This window comes from Leptidea sinapis, chromosome 21 (genome assembly GCF_905404315.1).
Source record: "Leptidea sinapis chromosome 21, ilLepSina1.1, whole genome shotgun sequence".
Lineage (NCBI taxonomy): Eukaryota > Metazoa > Arthropoda > Insecta > Lepidoptera > Pieridae > Leptidea > Leptidea sinapis.
The window spans coordinates 10,507,035-10,527,041 of record NC_066285.1 but is presented as its reverse complement, the minus strand read 5'-3'; the positions used below and the strand labels follow the sequence as shown (position 1 = coordinate 10,527,041).

At 37.2% G+C, this 20,007-nt stretch overlaps 2 protein-coding genes across 6 annotated transcripts in view; one reads left to right on the top strand and one right to left on the bottom strand.

The window, feature by feature from the left end:
- Nucleotides 1-20,007, bottom strand: part of LOC126970624 (dynamin-1-like protein) — a 587,387-nt gene that overhangs the window by 185,672 nt on the left and 381,708 nt on the right. The gene's annotated exons all lie outside the window — the stretch shown is intronic.
- Nucleotides 1-20,007, top strand: part of LOC126970617 (DENN domain-containing protein 5A) — a 44,333-nt gene that overhangs the window by 21,278 nt on the left and 3,048 nt on the right. The window contains exons 12-21 of one of the 4 annotated variants that reach the window (XM_050816657.1): nucleotides 764-975; nucleotides 1,380-1,586; nucleotides 7,041-7,197; nucleotides 12,355-12,622; nucleotides 13,608-13,643; nucleotides 14,272-14,464; nucleotides 15,342-15,592; nucleotides 16,305-16,447; nucleotides 17,792-17,910; nucleotides 19,462-19,649. In XM_050816657.1, coding sequence (XP_050672614.1) covers nucleotides 764-975; nucleotides 1,380-1,586; nucleotides 7,041-7,197; nucleotides 12,355-12,622; nucleotides 13,608-13,643; nucleotides 14,272-14,464; nucleotides 15,342-15,592; nucleotides 16,305-16,447; nucleotides 17,792-17,910; nucleotides 19,462-19,649 — 1,774 coding nt within the window. Of the gene's footprint in view, nucleotides 1-763; nucleotides 976-1,379; nucleotides 2,454-7,040; nucleotides 7,198-12,354; nucleotides 12,623-13,607; nucleotides 13,644-14,271; nucleotides 14,465-15,341; nucleotides 15,593-16,304; nucleotides 16,448-17,791; nucleotides 17,911-19,461; nucleotides 19,650-20,007 lie in introns of those variants that run through there. The other 3 variants (XM_050816660.1, XM_050816658.1, XM_050816661.1) reach the window with 3 other exon arrangements.

The window sequence follows — 20,007 nt, the reverse complement described above, 5'->3', positions numbered from 1 at the left end:
ATGGCCGTATTTATCGGCACACGTGCGCGTGTTTCGATTTATGTTTTTTAACAATAATTTCAGATCACAATGTGCTATATGATATGCTATTTTTATAAACCTTTATGCATAACAGTTACTACAAAACAAGTTTAATACTTTTTAATTTTGCAATTGTCAAAACAGCTATATTCTTCGGCTCGAGTCCATCGACCTTAAGAACATAACGAAAAATTATTATAGTCCCACTAAAATTACCACTGCGAAACATAGGTATTGGCACTGCAGAAAGACCGAAAACAGCACTCCATCATTTTTATTAAGACTTACTAAGGATTCATTCGTGATAGCGTGCTAATCTTCACAAACAATTTATTATTTTAAAGTGATATCCCTCACTTCAGGGATTCATTAAAAATATAAAACTTCAACCAATTCGACACGTTATTCTCCTCTTCACGAACCATTTCCAGGACATGTTGACTTGCTGAATTCTGGAACGAGAGACAACGGTCATGAGTCCTGATATAGACAAACTTTAGCACACACACACATACTCACGCCTTGTTCCCGTCGGGGTAGTCAGAGACAATAGAATGCCATTTGCTTCTATTCTTACAAACCTCACGCGCTTCTGTTTTACGAGGTCTCCCGCGACCGACTTGCCCACTCACTTGTCTTATATATTCGATAAGTCAAACTTTGGCAATAAATCACGCCCTTCGACATTTGCTCGCTACGAACGCGATGATACATTTGGATATATTCGAATTTGAAATTTTAGGATCGCGAATCGTGGTTATCCTCTCGGGAGTCGATGGTGAATTTCGACAAAGCTTCCTTCCTCTCCGATCAGCCACAACGTCACCGGCCGTTTCTATCACGTTTTCTCGAAACACAAATGTTTGCGACGCTCGTCGACAACAAGATCATGGCGAATTGGGGCGAGTACGATGCTAACCTTCAGGTCTTCGAGCATAGAATTAAAATCGTCAGGTATGTCATGTTCCTAACTGCATGTGCTCACACTATTTTGAGGTTATGGGTACTAATAATGCAACAATGCTTCGCAACGCAGCATTTGTGAGAAAAGTTGCAACCTAAGTTTGCATCTTGAACTAACATCGGTTTTTATATTTCTGCGATACTAATCAAATTATTAGAAAACTTATGTAACTAGATTTTAGATATTAACTGTAACCCAATGAAATTGGTGAAAATTTACTTATAAAATAAAAGCAATTAAGTTATTTTTTATTATTTGCAATGGATATTATTGGAATTCTGTAATGTTCATTATGGAACAAGGGAAAAACTTTGTGAAAACGATTTAAAAGTGCCGCTTGCGTTATGCTTAGTTGAATGGTGGTTTAAGTATGGAAGGGGGCGGTGTGTTGCAGACGACGGCTGGGTGAAGGGGGACTCGCGACACGCGGTTACAGCGTGTGGGCTGGCCCGGGTGTGAACGCCCATAGCGTATGGAGTCCCGCCGAGCTAGAGGTGGCCGCTCCCGGCGAGCGGCTCCCTCACCGCGCGGCTTATTACCGCGCGTTTCCGGCGCGTTTAGACGCCTCAGCGTTAGCGCCGCCGCCTACCTCGGACCGAAGGTGCGAAACGCACTAGTGTGAATCCAGCTTTATAGAAAAACCACATCCTATTATTGTTATTTTGATATATTTGGTTTAGACTGCGATCATTAGATTATTTCGCGCGGATTAAATTTAATAGCTAAGAACGTGGTTTATAGCTTCCACATTGTTTGTCCATATAAGCATTGTGTCCGCGAATTAGTAATTTTCACCTATATCAAAAGCAATGAATACTCGCACACACTCGAATGTACATTTAAGTTGTGATGTACGTACGTACATGCGTAGGTACTCATTATTCGACTAAGACAAGGTAACGCACAAAAATTGCGCAATTCATATAATCACATAATTATGTATGTTTCATACTTCCTTTGTGTCTTGAATGTATAATGTTGCACGACGACTCAATAGTAGATTGTAGTGAGCCATTTATAAAAACCACTATTTTATAATAGCCAAAATTGTAGAACATAATATTGTTGCAGTTTTTCAATAAGGTAATGTTGTGATAATTTGTCATGTACTGAGGTTGAATGGAAGTAGATTGCCCCAACGCCAAATTATATTACGCGATTGCCTCCAATTTTTTTTTTTAACAGAATTCACTTTCCCTCTAACCGTCACTGTTTAAGAAGCTTTAATACAAAGGGATCAGATTCATCTGATACCCTTCGTGGTATCTAGAATAGGAGAGCCTGTATGAACGGATTGATACTAGTAGACTAAGCTAGTAAAGTAATATTCTCTGCCCCCCACCCTCCTCTCCCCCAAAAAACAGGCAGACAATAATACACACATAAATTGATATTATAATAGTGACGGTGAATATTAGTATTCTACCGGTGGTCACTTAGAGCGCTTTCGCACTACGTCCGATCCGAATCCGATCTGTATCCGTGAAAACACGGTCCGAAGTAGTCGTAGAACTATTTCTTTGATAGTTTACGCACTAGATCCGGCCTCCGTCATCCGATTTCTTTCCGTCAACCGTTAGAAATAGTTCTACGACTACACCGGACCGTATTTTTACGGATACGGATCGGATTCGGATTGGACGTAGTGCGAAAGCGCTCTAATGGTCCCACAATAACTAAGTCGATATGCATATTATACGTTTACATAATATAATCGATAAAAGTTGACAACACTACAAACATCGTAACATAGATGTAATGAGCGTCATTGGCAGCCAAGATTAAGATTAATGTTAGCTTAATATTTTTGCCTTGTTCAAAATGAAATGCATTAAAAGGGTTTACAATAAAGTAATCATAACATCACATCATTATTCTTTACTAGTAGGCGGCTCATTTGCACAGGATATCGGCTAGATTATGGGTACCACAATGGCAATGAAATTACTGGGCAAATGAGACTTAACATCTTATGTCTCAAGGTGACGAGCGCAATTGTAGTGACAACTACAAGAATCCTGAGCGGCACTGCATTGTAATGGGCAGGGCGAATCAATTACCATCAGCTGAACGTACTGCTCGTCTCGTGCCTTACTTTCATAAAAAAAAAACTTTGCATTATTCAAGAATATGCATTAAGAGTATGAATAACAGTAACGTAATAATAACATCACATCATTATGTTTATATTATGTTTTCTTGCTTTTGTTGGACGTTAATATTTAGTAATTATAAAATAGTGGATTATTTATTTATTTGTGAAACGCTTGGGTTTTGATTTATGAGTTATGTTTTTTTATTTATGTAGTGTTGTCATTGTGAACGCAAAGAGTATAGAGGTACATATATTATTTTATTTATTGATTTGATTTTAAATCAGCAAAACATGATAATAATTATAAAATGATGATTGAATTCACATGTTGAATTCAGGTAACACGTTGTATGATTTTTTGATTAAATTACATTATATTTAATGATGTAATAAATTAAGTACTTATTTCATAGTTATTTTGGTTGCTAGAACCCAGTGCTTTATATAAGCTAAGTAGCAATAAAGAAAGTAAGATATTGATTATAGACATAAATTATTTTTCAGTGTTGTGTCGAACCACTTGCATGCAACATGTACATTATTAATAATGAAAACTGTGTTATATTTTAGGGTTATCTTGTGAAACTAGAATTAAAATAAATTGCATTCGACACTCACAAACTTAAACTTGAACCTTTGAAGGCAGTTAAAGTAAATACTGTGCTGCTATTTTTTTAAGTATTTTTTTCTTTATATTTAAGTTTTATTAAAACAAAAGTACCTCACATCACTTTCTGTCTTGTTTGTGCCGTTTCTTTTGGTGAACTTTGTTGCTATGTATTTTTTATGTTATAAGATTTTTTCATGTTTTCCCCCCTAAGTAATAAGTTAACTGTGATTTCTCATAAGAAGTATTAAATACTTTACGTCAAGAATCTCAAGTGATTTTATATTATTTAGATATATATTTACTGTAGGTATCGTTGGGAAAAGGAGCCTTTATTAATGTCAGAGTATGAAGCACCCGCCGGGCACCGAGACATATGCATACATATGATCACCAAAACGATCTTAATAATCATCACGAAGATGAGAATACCTCTCATCTGAATGTGCTGTTGTTAATAATAATAAGAAAAAAAAATATCAGAAGTGGGATGAAAATAATTCAACCATAAATCAGTCATCAGCTTACAGTAACTATTCTTACGATCATCACCCTTACAATAATAGAGGCTCTTAATATAAATGTTAGAAGATAAATGTTATCTAAAAATATATTACGAATATTTATCGACTTCTATGATAAAAAAAATACTCTTTTATAAAAAGTATATTTTTTTCTACAATTTATTTATTTATTATATTTAGATTTATTTAAAAATTTTATATATAATAGGATCGTGCAACTACACTGTGAACCCAAAAACTATTAATAATAAGAACACTTTTTTATATATTACATTTTGTTCAAAAGATAGCTTAAGTAGGTAATCGGGGAGCCATAATACATCCACTCCCACTCAACACCTTAGGGAGGAGGAGATGGCTGAAAAGCAGCGCTGCATGGAAACATGACTCCATGATTCCATGTCAGGTGAAGCTGAGCCTTTTCCTTTTGCCTATTGTTTCATCGCGTAGCCTAATTATTCATTTTATTTTTGTAATGTTTTGTATGGCAATAAAGAATTTATTTATAAGTAATTTATATTGAGTAAGTTAACTGCATAATATTTTGTATTTTAAATTGTAAACGGCGTCTAAGATACCGGTGCATTGTTGACAGAAGTTTCAAGCATAATAATTGCATGTGTGTTTCAATGTTGGAATTGTGATATTTGTTGGCATGTGCATGAGCTGTGATAGTGATATTAATGTATTCGAATGCAGCTGTTTCCACTACCGCCGAAAGAACTCCATTAAAACATTTCAACCCCTCGGGCTATACAACTATGACCTGTAATTATCGTATTATCTTACAAAACTAAGCCTGAACCAATGTGTATTGCTTACTATCACTGACCTGTATAAATACCACTGGACAGGCTGTTCGATATTATGTTTGACAGCAAAAATTTTTGTGCCTGTTTGAAGCGCCACTCGCGAGCGTCCAGAGAACTAATTTTGACGTATAATACAAATGGCTGCGACGGAAGCGTACAGTACTCTGAAATATTTTTGCATTCTGAATTGATTCCGTTCGTTTTCCGTGTTATTTATACTTCAGAAAAAAAAGTAATAGTGTACGCATTTTTTTGTAATAAGCTTCACTAGTTTTAGCACCACGGACGCTCGCTATGGCCAACAGCGCCAAAATGGCGAATATGAAACAGGCACAAAAGCACTTTGATAGCAGTCCAGTGGTAAATAGTAGAGCGCTTACTATACCTACAGTAAAAAGGTGTCTAAAGTTGACTTTGTACTGAGGACGAGGGATTGCAACACAGAAATAAAATCACAACCATCCATATTGGAGTATCTTTCGGCTGAGTGATTCAATTTATATCGTGCTATGTTGTTGCAAAATTTTGGATTGCATTTTTCATGATTAATGCTTAGATTAATACGTCTAGATAGATTATGAAAGCTGTGAAAACGTCGAAAAAAGTTTACAACTAACCTCTATTTTGAGCCTTTCACGCACACTTACACAAAGTGACATACAAATCGCGAGTGTAAGACGTAACGTGTCTCGTACACTAAACTATTATTCCTGGCCTGTTTTTATCGGTTGTGTAACAGCAAGAGGCTCTATCTAGACGTACAAATTATCTAAGGATTATTGTATTGTCATTGCGTGTTATTTATATATTTTGGGTATTATTCTATATTTTTACGTAGATGTAACTGAACCATTGTTCATGATACAACTGGACCGTGTTGTAAGCATAGCCAACGGAACTAGATAAAGACAAAATATAAATTATTTTATTTCTTTCAAGTATTTTTATCCGGTGATGACGTCCAAATCTATAGATCCTTCATAAACCAGTAATAATTATAGTAACGACTGAATGTAGGATTATTAAAAATAGAACCAGTCATGTCATCACGATTACTGTCAAAATTAGCTATAGTTCCATTGATATTATATTCTTTATTGGGAAAATGTCTAAGAAGCAATATTAGACCATGGTTGGATTGATGTAATTTGAAGAAGTCGTTTTGTTGCTATGGCCCCATTTAATATTCTCTATATAGTTTGGTTGGCTTGAGTGATTCGCGATAACAAAACTGATATTGAAAAGTATAATATGTTTTTAAACTTTTATCATTGCGGAACTTTAACATTGTAATTATTATGACGGGTACTGACGATATATATTTTATTAATTTGGTGCCTATATTTCGAAGCAATGAATCGTGGTCGCGGCGGAACTGCGGCGGCGGCGAGAAACTCTTGACACATTGACACTTGACACTAATAGTACATCAATCTGTCCACTTGGCGCGTAGTTCGTTTTGGTCTTTGATTCCCTAATTCACGACACACACTACTGGCGACGTCCTTACTTTCGGGTCTATTTGTTCTCTACTCTTTGGGTTCTGCAGTACAAATACAACAAATCGCCAAAACTGCAGTTCCGCGGCGACCACGATTAATGCAACTGGATCGAAATATAGCCACCAAATTAATAAAATATATATCGTGAGTACCCGTCATGATAATTACAACAATATAAAGTAGGTTAGTTATTGCGTCCTTTTATATAACAGAAACTATTATAATTACTTATTTATTTCGAGTTAAACCTAGAAAGGGTACGGCCTAAAAGTACTCATGTTAAAACTAATTGCAATATAGAAATAATATATTCATAATAATAATACATGTTATTCTTATTTACGTATTTTTTTATTGTACTACCCTCATACCTATGTACGAACATGAAGCACGTACATAGATGCCGTAGTTAAGCACGCATCGTAAATAGTAAGTCAATGATCACGCTTTGCTTTAAATGCTTTTTGTTAAATAAATTTCCAGTTTGATTTAATATATTTGTTGGAATATTTCAGAACGAATAGTTTGAAACGCATAAAGAACGCAAAGTGGCAAGTGAAGGATTGTCCACCGGAGCTGTTGCTCGGTGATATCGGGAGACGACTGTCCACAGAGGTGACGCCTGCTGCTATAGCGCAGAATCACAGGGCGTTCGTTGAGAAATTACTAAAGGTTTTTATACTACAATTTTTATTTTTGACAATAAGGGACGAGACGAGCAGGACGTTTAGCTGATGGTAATTGATAGGCTTGCCCGTTGCAATGAAATGCCGCGCAGGACCCTTGAAAAACCCAAAAATTCTGAGGGTCACCCTGACACATAAGATGTTTAGTCTCCTAATTAAGTAATTACACTAGCTACGGCGCCCTTCAGACCGAAACACAGTAATGCTTACACATTACTGCTTAATTATTATAGAATACTATTCTACTTAACTCGACGGGAATGTTCGAGGAAATGTTCAGGTTGAGATGTAATCTATTTTCACCACCGGGCATTTCTTTAACATAATATATTTCACCAGCACCATGATGATTACATACTTCTTGTAAAGCAATTATTACGAAGTACCTCTAACCACACTTCAAATGTTAATGTAAGACCCTCAATGGGGGTCGGCTCTAACTTTCTACCACATGCTCTACCCCGTTTGTTTTCTGTAAAATAAAAAAAATGAATATAATTTGTATTTCCTATATTTTGTATCTCTCACATATTATCTTGGAATAATAACGCTAGAACGTGAGTAGGCCCAGACGAAATGAAGCAGTTTCAATGTGGTCGTTTATGACCACATACGTATCCCGCCGCGTGAGTGTCATTCTGACAACTTCCAGGACAATCAGTGCGCGAATTAATTAAAAAATTACTAACTGTGCAGTAAAAGGGTGTCACAAAGCGTCTTATAATAAAAATTATGGTAAGAAAATCACATTTCACACCTAAATACTATTTCACAACTTTTAATTTAAGCTAATACATTCGTCAAAACAGCTAAATATTATAGCAAATCGTCACGATTTTCGGTTACGCGCCATTTTGTATTTTGTTTTTCCAAGATGGCCGCCGCGCAAATTTATGATTTCAAAGATTTTTGTTCCATGTGGCACAACAATATTCACCGCAGCCATCTTGGACTTAAAAAATGATCCCAAATTCGTTCTCTGCACCCCGAGAACCTCGGATAGGATATCCATATTGTTGAAATCATAATTTTGCACGGCGGCCATCTTGGATTTCAAAAATGATCCCAAAATCGTTCTCTGCGCCCTCGAGAACCTCGGATACGATATCCATATTGTTGAAATCCTAATTTTATACGGCGGCCATCTTGAATTTTAAAAATGATCCCAAATTCGTTATCTGCACCTTCGAGAACATTGAATACGAAATTCATATTGTTAAAATCATAAATTTGCACGGCGGCCATATTGGATTTCAAAAATTATTCCAAATTCGTTCTCTGCACTCCAGAAAACCTCGGATATAGCTGGGAACGGCGCCTCTATCGTCTCGCTTTTTCGTTTCATCGAGTTTCAAAAAACAACGATTCTAAAGAACTTCTTTACTTACACTTCAAAAATTGTTTCAAGAATAATTAAATGCGTGATGTTTTTATTAAATTCTTAATTTATATTTTCTTTATTTTTCTTCTTTCTTAATACATATAATCTAGTATTTCTTACAATTTACTGATTTAGGGAAATGTCTATTCACTTGCAACATTATTTGGCTGTCTGTGTGCGTCTGGGCGAATGTAAGTACGTGACGTTAACGCACACATTAATTATAATGTTACTTCTATATTGACAGGAACAATGAATGAAACTATCGGACTGAGCGTTATTATTCTATGTTACGAGGGGAGGTCAAAAAGTTCGCGGAATGACTGGGAAAAAAGATGAAATGATACATTATGTTATTTTTCCTTTTCAATATATTCCCCCTTAACACGAATACATTTTTGGGATCTGGCATATAACTTATTAATACCGTCGAAAAAATAGGTTTTGTCTTGGGCGTCAAAATACGCCGAAATCGCCGACTTGACTTCATCATCGTCTCTAAATTTTTTTCCACGCAGCTCTTTCTTCATCTTTGGGAATAAATAAAAATCGCTAGGGGCCAGGTCTGGACTGTAGGGTGGATGGCGTAGTTGTTCAAAACCGCATCGATGAATGGCAGCCGTCGCAACATGACTCGTGTGAACGGGCGCGTTGTCGTGCAAAAGGAGTACACCTTTTGTCAGTTTTCCTCTTCTTTTTTCTTTAATAGCTTCTTTTAATCGGTCCAATAGGGAAGCGTAGTACTCTCCCGTTATAGAAACACCACGTTCTTTATAATCGATCAAAAGAATACCTTCAGTATCCCAAAAAATAGTCGCCATGATCTTTCCGGCCGATTGCGACACTTTAAATTTTTTTGGGGGTGGTGTGCCTTTTTTGTGCCACTGCATCGACTCCTGCTTTGACTCAGGCTCATAGTGGTGAACCCAAGTTTCATCACCGGTTACAATTCGGGCCATAATTTCTTCCCTAACTTCTCCACAGCGGTCCAAATACTCGCGGGAACAGTTGACGCGCTCACGTTTTTGCAGCGGCGTGAGCATTCTCGGGACCCACCTTGAACACACTTTACTCATGCCAAGATGTTGATGAAGAATATTTAAAATTGTGGTTTCTGATACTCCAACTGATGCTGCAAGTTGTTTCTTCTTCAACCTTCCGTCTTCCAATACAAGTTTTTCAACTTTTTCAATGATTTCCGGCGTAGTGGCCTCAATGGGCCGTCCAGGTCGAGGATCATCTTCAATTGACTCCCTTCCTTGCTTGAAAAGGCCGTGCCATTTGTAAATCATGGTTTTACCAGGAGCAGAGTCTCCGTAAACAGCTAACATCTCTTGCAAAATAGTTTGAGGCGTTTTTCCTTGTTTGGTGAGGAACTTTACGACGGCGCGATGTTCAATTTTCTCCATAGTGGCTAGTTTGTTCCCGATTTACTTGTTCACTCGTTTGTAACTCGAAAGCTAATGACCCAATTAGGCTAGAAATTGGCATATATAGTAATTATGAGTTACTCAAGTAGCGGCTACCTGGAGGAGCGACCTCACCCCCGCCAACCCCGCCATTCCGCGAACTTTTTGACCGCCCCTCGTATCTAGTATGAATTACCTATTACACTGGCCTTCAAAAGTAAGTATCACACTTTTAAAATTGGGATAACGTTTTAAGTTCACAAGATATACTTTCGAAATAAAAAGGACTTCAAAGAGAATTTAATTTTGTACATAAAAACTTTATAGTCGGTAACCTTCTTTTAAGAATTGGCTGAAAAAAAACATCAAAAACAAAACCATTCCTTTTTCAAAGTGGACGTTTCCGAATTACAATTTTACCATTCACATTTTTCTTTCTGTTTTAAATTTTTTTCAAGATCGATGGGTCTTGTTTTAAAAATTTATGCTAAAAAGCACATAACATTTATTTATCATGCCTCTTTCGTCGCACTGCAAGAATGGTGTGTGTGACGGTACGAACGGTCTAGAAGCTAAAGCGAAGGTACGAAGAGACTGGACACCATCTGAGGAGACCTCGTAATGGCAGAGCCAGGTGTACCAGTGCCCGAGAAGATCGTTATATTATTTCCACTGTGTTAAGAAATCGCCACCAAAATGCAGTTGAAGTCCAGCAACAGCTACTTCAGACCCGGAGGGACTACATTAGTGACAGTACAGTGAGAAGAAGACTTGCTGAAGCAAATTTGAAACCCCGAAGACCAGCGAGTGGCCAAAAACTCGAGAGACAGCATCGAATAGCGAGACTGCGATACGCCCGTGAACACATGTAGTGGGATGAAGAAGAATGGTCAAGAATTTTGTTTGCAGATGAGTCTCGATTCTCCCTTTACACTTCTGATGGAAGGCGAAGTGTTTACAGGCGACCTGGTGAGCGATACCTTCAAGCCTGCATCTCAGAAACGGAGTCCAATACGGTGGAGGCAGTGTACATGTATGGGCTGGCATATCTTCAGAAGGTTGCACAGAGCTAGTAGCCATAGAAAATGGCACCCTCACTGCGCAAAGATATGCTCAAGAGATTCTCAATGAGTATGGAGGGCCGTATTTAGCAAATATGGGTGATGGATCGATGCTGATGCATGATAATGCCCGGCCACACACGGCTCATATCGTACAAGAGTATATTCAGGAGGTCGGTATCAGCGTGATGGCTTGGCCATCAAGAAGTCCTGATCTCAACCCGATTGAACACGCCTGGGATGAGCATGGGAGGCTATATATATAATATATATAATCGCAGACCACCACCTACTGTACCTCACTCATGGCATTAAAGCAGGCCCTGGTAGAAGAATGGGAGAATATTCCCCAACATCGGCTCCGAAACCTAGTGTTCAGTATTCCAAACCGGCTCGAAGCTGTAATCAGAGCTCGAGGAGGCAATACCAGTTATTTAAAATTAAATAACATTTAATACATTTTAGTTCAATTTTTTTTACACTAAACTGAAAATGTCTATTTTCATTGTTTTATCTTTTTTAAGTTAAAAATGTGACTAATGTATAATTTTAGTTTCTAAGAATTAAAGCCTATAAAATTTGCAACAAAACGTTTTTAATCTTAAATCTCTACCTTCTATAGTTAAGAAAAAAATTTAATTTGAAAAGTGTGATACTTACTTTTGCAGGCCAGTGTAGTTAGCTAATAAGCAATAAAGTAAAGACACATTGCAGAAATTATCTAGCACACTAACGGTACAAGACAACGATATTATTTTATACGATATACATCATTATACTTAACTATACATAAATATATATTCATCATAAAAAAATTTAACCTATCGATTCCGGATTCGAACCCGGGACCACTAGTGGGCTGGATCACAATAACCACTGGCCTATGTGGTCGATGATGCAAGTTTGGTTCGGAAAAGCATATAATATTTTTTAAATGTAGCAGTGACACGTGATGGTCGATGAACTTTGCACGTGTAGCAGATTGATATAATCGGGGATATAATCGGATATTCGTGAAATTCAAAACAGCTTTTTTTCTGCTTGTCCAAAACGAAAGAGTGTTAAACAATGTGTAAGAACAAAATTGATCTCCTCTATAATTTTTTAATTAATTTAAGAATAAAAGTTGTATCACGTTGTTCTATAAACAATGCAAATACTAGATTCAATTTTTCTAAAAATATCATTCTTACTTTTTATGTTTAGTTATTTAGTTCAGCCTTGTTACATTAAACATAAAGATAACAATTCTGTTAAAGCATTGCCATAATAACTAGAATTTTGTCGTTTAGGAATGCAAAAGCAAGACGAAAAGGATGCTGCTTGAAAAGATGGGCACAGAAGAAAGTGATTTAGGTCTAGGACCAGAGGTTTCGATAACCGGAGTAGAGGAAAACACGATGATAGCGTCTCTGTGTGACCTGCTGGAGAGAATGTGGTCGCATGGAGTTCAGCATAAGATGGGGAAGTCGGCGCTATGGATGCATCTGTTAAATTATCAGGAGTTAGAGCAGTGCAGCAACTCAACGCAACCAATTGACCCAAATTATCTCACACCAGGTATGACTATATGTCTTGGTATTTACTATTATGCGCCCTTACACAAGTATTGGTATTGACTGTTTAGCGCCCTTACACAAATTTTGGTATTTACTATTTAGCGCCCTTACACAAGTCTTGGTATTTACTGTTTAGCGCCCTTACACAAGGCCTGGTATTTACTTTTAAGCGCCCTTACAAAAGTCTTGGTAATTACTGTTTAGCGCCCTTACATAAGTCTTGGCATTTACTGTTTAGCGCCCTTACAAAAGTCTTGGTATGTACTGTTTAACGCTATTACAAGAGTCTTAGTATTTACTGTCTACCGCCCTTACACAAGTCTTTGTATTTACTATTTAGCGCCCTTACACAAGTCTTGGTATTTACTGTTTAGCGCCCTTACACAAGTTTTGGTATTTACTGTTTAGCGACCTTACACAAGTCTTTGTATTTACTATTTAGCGCCCTTACACAAGTCTTGGTATTTACTGTTTAAAGCTCTTACAAGAGTCTTGGTATTTACTGTTTAGCGCCCTTACACAAGTTTTGATATTTACTGTTTAGCGACCTTACACAAGTCTTTGCATTTACTATTTAGCGCCCTTACACAAGTCTTGGTATTTACTGTTTAAAGCTCTTACAAGAGTCTTGGTATTTACTGTTTAGCGCCCTTACACAAGTTTTGATATTTACTGTTTAGCGACCTTACACAAGTCTTTGTATTTACTATTTAGCGCCCTTACACAAGTCTTGGTATTTACTGTTTAAAGCTCTTACAAGAGTCTTGGTATTTACTGTTTAGCGCCCTTACACAAGTTTTGGTATTCACTGTTTAGCGACCTTACACAAGTCATGGTATTGACTGTTTAGCGCCCTTATACAAGTCTTAGTAAGCCAGCACTATACAATAATATTACGAATAGCATTTTATGTGTAAGCCAATAAATTTATTTGTTACTGCTATATAATTTTTTAACGTGTGCTATTACTTTTTTCAAACATGCAGCATTAGCTTGGTGTGTTTTACGGAAGAGACTGGATTGTAAGTGTAAACTTATTATTTTGTTTTTCCGAATGTCAGCCATAATCATATATAATGCCGTAAAATCTATAATTTCTCAAAAGTTGTTATTGTCGGAACGCCTGATTGAGAAGACAATTGCAATCATTATTATTCAGTTCATTATTCAAATTGAAATTTCCTGTACGAAAGCTACTAAACCAGAAAACATATGGAGAGTTTTGTAGCTGTATCCTCTCCAAAGACAGAATTGATATTGCAAGTTGTTTCGGCTGCGTTAGTTACGCTCTGGAACTCTTATTCAAAAATTACTCTAATTTTCAATGTATCCATCTTTACTCATAAAGCCGAAATAAAAAACAATGGATCGTCTAATAATCTCATGTTTTACATTTTCTTAATCTAGAATGTTCTAGCTGTGAAAAAAGGTTTGCACCAAGGAGGTTTTATTTTAATCCAAAATAGCCAGTTCGCTAAAACAGCTAAATTATCATTGTTATCCACCATATAAATTGAATCACATAAAATGGTTTTTTTTTGTCATAATATGGTTGGAAAAGAATTATGAACTCGTGTACTGGTGTATGGTCTTTAATTATTTTAGGTGTTCACGTTGTCACACGTTCATAATCCAGTCTCACGTATACAGATCTGTCATCAGTGGGCGCGGAAGTTGAGGCCCAGCAGAGTGCAGCCGCGAACCGTTCCCGAGATAGTTCCCGGGGCGGGTCTCGAGACAGCTCTCGGGATAGACTCAGCAACTCAAGCACTTTGGAACGGAGATCTTCGCAACCGACTAACCCTTTACGGCCGCTACCAGAAAATCTCACCTTTGACATGAGGTGGGTGTCTTATACCATAATATTATGTGTAAATTTGTACAACTTCTGTATGCACTTACTACGTTCATGACTAAGTTTCTCAAAAACAGAATTTTGTTAAATTCCATGACTTACAGTATGATATAAACTTTCATCAAATTCGGAGCGGTAATCCCGATAGGTCGTACTCGCTCTAACGACCAATTGTGACTGCAGGTAACTTCTGATATTACACTTTCTGCTATTTTTCTTCCCCTTCAATCTTACTAGATAATTTTGTTTTTTTTTTTATACAAGTGCTGACCCGACAAATGTCGTTTTGTCATATAAATTATGTACCCTGCGCCCGTTCATTGTATGAATTGTTATATGTATGTAATGAAATGTCACTGACTAAATTATTTGTATTGCGTATATCTATATCTCGGAGATTTATTTGTATTTAAAATCGGGCGTCACGGTGTTAGTATCCACCATGTTGTTTTAAGTCGATCAGTGCGCATAACCGGCGCGGGCGCTAGCTTGAAGACGACTGCGACTTCTGAATGAGCGCTCTACTGATGGACTATAATAACTAACTTCAATCACGTCACCGACAGTGACGTACACAGTGACAACTTCAAACACACTTTGAAAGATGACGTTCGCCATCAGTTAAGTCCAATACACAGAGTAGAATATAATCATACAGGCCATATTACTTTTATCTTCTAATTCTCCGACATATATATATATAGGTGTTTTTATATCAATAAAATATAGGTTCCGAAATTAGTCAAGTAAATAGTGGTAACGCAAAATAAGATTATCCTGGCTATAACTTATAAAGTAACCTCAAAGTAATTTGGCATCGGGTTGAATTGATAGTTATTAATTATTTTAAATTATGTTTTTGTAGAAACGTCCAAGCAATGACTGATATCAAGACAGAGATTGGTTACGCCCGGGCGTGGGTGAGACTCTCACTTGAAAAGAAATTGCTCTCCAAACATCTGAGGGAGCTTCTATCTGACACCACCTTGTTGCGGTCGCAGTACAAGAGGACGGCTTTCTTGCGGTGCGAGGAGGAGAGAGAACAGTTTCTCTATCACTTGTTAACTTTAAATGCTGTGGATTATAATTGTTTCACGAACACTTATCCTACTACAAGTAAGTACCTATTACGCCTTTTTGTGTTTTGTTTAAAAAAAATATATTAATTTGGATGGGAAAGTATGGAAGCGATTTTAATTGTAATAGTGTCTACTTAACTTTTTTTAAATAGGACACCACCAGGACATTAACTAACCACTGAAGATTAAAAACGAACATCTTCATTCATTTTTGTTATATTCTCTTCCTTTTCCAAAAAGTTTCATCCTACTATTATTTTTATTCACTTTTTATCATTTTCAAAGGCTTCTGCACTGGTCTATAAAGTTTTGTAATTAATCCTAAATTGGCATATTTGTAAAGTTATTTGTAAGTCTATTGTAATCTTTAGATATACATATAAATAACATAGCAGTGTCTGTTTGTAATATTGAAATAACCGTTTTTTACTACATGTATATGAATAAATATACGGTACATACACCAAAATAGGCTACGTTTATTTTAGAAAAATCTTTTATTTTAGAGAAATAAAGTAATGTTGCAATGTCCAATAAACGATATCTAAAAATCATTTATATGGAAAAACCGGGTCAGCTAGTGTAATATAAAGCTGTTGGATTATTAGTAAATAAATAAATATGTCTTTATATGTGTATAGAACGTCATTGGAATCCAGTAACAGCTGACCTCAATACACCTGCACTTGTTACTTCACGTCTTATTTTTATTGTTTTCTGACTTTTAATTGGCTTTTCTTTTTTTTTAGAACTGCCGTATAGAGTGTTCATTGTCCCTTCTCGTAAAGCGAGTCAAACAACAGCCAACTGTTGGCTATCCATATCCGGAGCGAACGGGGAGTCCACACCAAAGATACCAATACCACGGAACACCAATGAGTTTGTATTTCACGTGAGTTATTCTAGAACTTTTCAAATTTTTATCTAGGTTTCAGTTAAATCATCATTATTATTTTGCCTCTTGTTGTAGGTAGTTGGCGTCTTAATCTCATTAGATTTAATCTTCATACCACATATATTGATTTCATTGATGAACATGGACAAGACGAAGATTATGTTTAATTTCCATGTCGCACCTACTCCCGTAATAGATGGGAACTGATCTCTCGAAAGTATTGACGAGTACTCGTAACAGTTTCAATTTCGGGAAGGAGGTCACATTGAATCCAACTCGGCAAGCTACGTAAAATCTTCTCGTCCACCACAGTGTCTGAAGACGAAGGTTTTTAACCATTGTGTGTTGCCAGTTTTGACATACGGAACGCAGACGTAGTCGCTAAATATGGATCTTATGGGAAAGCTAATGGTCGCTCAGAGGGCAATGGGGGCTACGCCTCGGAGTTTCGCAGGAGATCCGTAGGAGAACCAAAGTCCAGATGGTTGAGAAGTTGAAGTAGCAGTGGGCAGGGCTCAAAGCTCGACGGACAGGTGGCCGTTGGGGCAGTGAAGTCCTCGAATGGTGACCACGTACCGAGAAACTTAGTGTTGGTAGGCTCCCGAGAAGATCGACCGACAATCTGGTCAAGATCACCGAAATAGGTTGTAGCTTAGGACCGATCGTCTTCCGGCTGAATGATGATGAATGACACTAACATAAATATTTTACATACAATATAACAATAGATAATTACGATTAGCATACAAAAGAAAATGCTACAACAAACAACCTACTTAGAACTGGTTGTGACGTACACTATAGTGCATAAAACAATGCTAGTCATATTTAATTTACTCAAATTTAAATGATAAACATATTTACTATACCGTTAAAGAAGATACGAATATTGAAATTCATGCTTCTCAATAATATATTCTTGATAATGTTATGTATGTACATAGGCACTTACTATATGCTTTTACAACAAGATCCGACAAGAAAAGTATTACGATATTGAAAAGAATTGTTAAAAAACAGTTTTGTCGTAAAGGTTACTATAACATAAATGACTTTCTTAATGATAACACAGATTGGGGAATGGTGCGACAGCCTTTAAATAATAAGTTTAATTGTACGATATTACTTTGTAACCATGTAACCATGTTTATGAAAAAAAAAAGCCCGCTTAGTTTGTTGCGCCCGAACTTCTCAGCTATGAGGCATACTTTTTGCAAATTTTTTGCTGGGGTTCCTTCAATTAACCTCACTAACACCTAACTATATACACATATCAATCCTTTTCTAACATTGATAAGGATTCCGAGATCTGTAATGCTAATTCCATTGCTTGTTTTGTAGCATAAAAACTTGGGCGTCCTGTCCACTCTGCGCATTGGTCACGATAACTCCGGCTTGTCTCCGCGATGGCTGCTGGATCATATTTATGCGAGGAATGAGGTCACTGGACGCACATATTTGTAAGTATTATCATTTTCGGTTATATTGACTTCAATAACTCCATACTGATGCTTAAACGCTCTGAAACGCTCACGTCCCACGCGCCGGCAACCTATTGCATGCTGAACTGTTTTGGCGCCAAACACGGCGTCGCCACTTGAGACGCGATAACGATTTGTGTTTAAAATACTTGAGATGACATTGTGCGGTTTATGTTACGGGTTGTTAGATAAACAAGCTTGGTTATTGTAAACAAAAAACGTGATTTATGATAGATTCGTGCTGCGAGTGCGCTTTCAGAGTTGTACGAGAAATTGACTATTTTGCTAAACGCGTCAAAATAAAAATATCGCAATTGAATTATTTGTTTTATTTTTACTATAGTGGACACGTTATAATATAATCTTATGACTTCTTTCATAATTTTTTTTTAATTTCACAAATTATGTTCCCGTTGTATGCTAAACAAAAATGGCCGCCGCCAGCTAAAGCCTTGCCTTGTGCACTGGAGCGTCGGGAGGTTAAGTTTCGCTGCAGTGATAATAATATTCATACAAGTATTACACACCTAGTTCCCTTAGTGTTTCGTGGTCTATGATAAACATTTTTCTTTTGTTTTTCATATCATGATTCTCAAGAAACCGTCTTCCAGGCTCTTATAAATTGCAGAATGAGCTTACTTGTTTAAAGTACGATACGACGTAAGTAAAAAACCGTTTACTTGTATACACCTAAAAGGTTGAATCCGCTCGTTGAATCTATCTGTTACAAGACAGTATGGGTGACAGTGATGAAAGTAATTAAAGGCTGGCAACGCTCCTGTGATTCCTGTGGTGTTGCAAGAGAGTGTGGGCGGCGGTGATCACTTAACACCAGGTGACTCGTACGCTCGTTTGTACGCTCTATTCCATAAAAAAAAAAGATTACTTACGTTTTACGTTTGTTTTTTTCCCTAAAACTACCATTACCATAGTTTTGATATCGTTTTCAAAATTTTTGGTTATTGTATTTAGAATTTTTAACATCAAATGTTAAATGTATAATATATTCTTATAAGATGTGTGTATGTATTATAATAAGGATACCTAAAATACTATTTATTATATATGTTTAATTTTTATCTTTTTTTTATGAAAATAAGAGACGAGCAGGACGTTCAGCTGATGGTAATTGATACGAACCCCCATTTCAATGCAACGTCGCTCAGTATTCAAAAATTCTGGATGGATGTATTATAATAGGTTTGTGGCACTGGATACTAAAATAGTATTTAGTGGTCCATAATGCGGGGACAGTGAATTAAATGTGTATTATGCATATTATAAATGGGAGGCTCCTTTGCATAGGATGCCGGCTAGATTATGGGTACCATAACGGCGCCTATTTCTGCCGTGAAGCAGTAATGTGTAAGCATTACTTTGTTTTGGTCTGAAGGGCGCCGGAGCTAGTGAAATTTGAATCCTGAGCGGCATTGTATTGGGCAGGGCATATCAATTACTATCAGCTGAACGTCCTGCTCGTTTCGTCCCTTATTTTCATAAAAAAAATGTTGACAAAGGGATTGTTTTCAGTTTCCCGTGCAACCGCTGGTTTGGTACGGGCGTAGACGACGGGTCCACAGAGCGAGTGCTGGTGGCGGCCAGGTCCCGCCCCGAGCGACCGTCGCGACTCTCCGAGCAGGCGCAACTGTCACAGTCACACAACGCCCTGTCGCCCACTACCACGCATCTCTCTACATCTACCATCCAGCACATGATAGGTAACTCAATTTAGATTCTTGTGGCGAAGTATACAGTGGACTGTCATTAAATATTTACTGAAAGCACAGAGTAACAGTTAATCGAATGCGGAAATATTATAAATGGGTAGCTCCGCGTGCGCGGGTGTCGTGCTGATAGTTTGGACGCAACTACGGGACGTGGAACTGTAGAGTGGGTCGATGGTGGTCTCCCCTCCGCCGGCTCCCCTGCGGCGTCTGGCTCCACAACCGGTTCATTGGCCGCAGTTTAGGCGGCTCTAACAGTTTCATGAAGGAGGCTGTCCACGTGACATAATAATAAAGTCGTTTTATTCGGTACTAAAAAACAATTAACATTTGAAAAACCAAGAATGTTAAG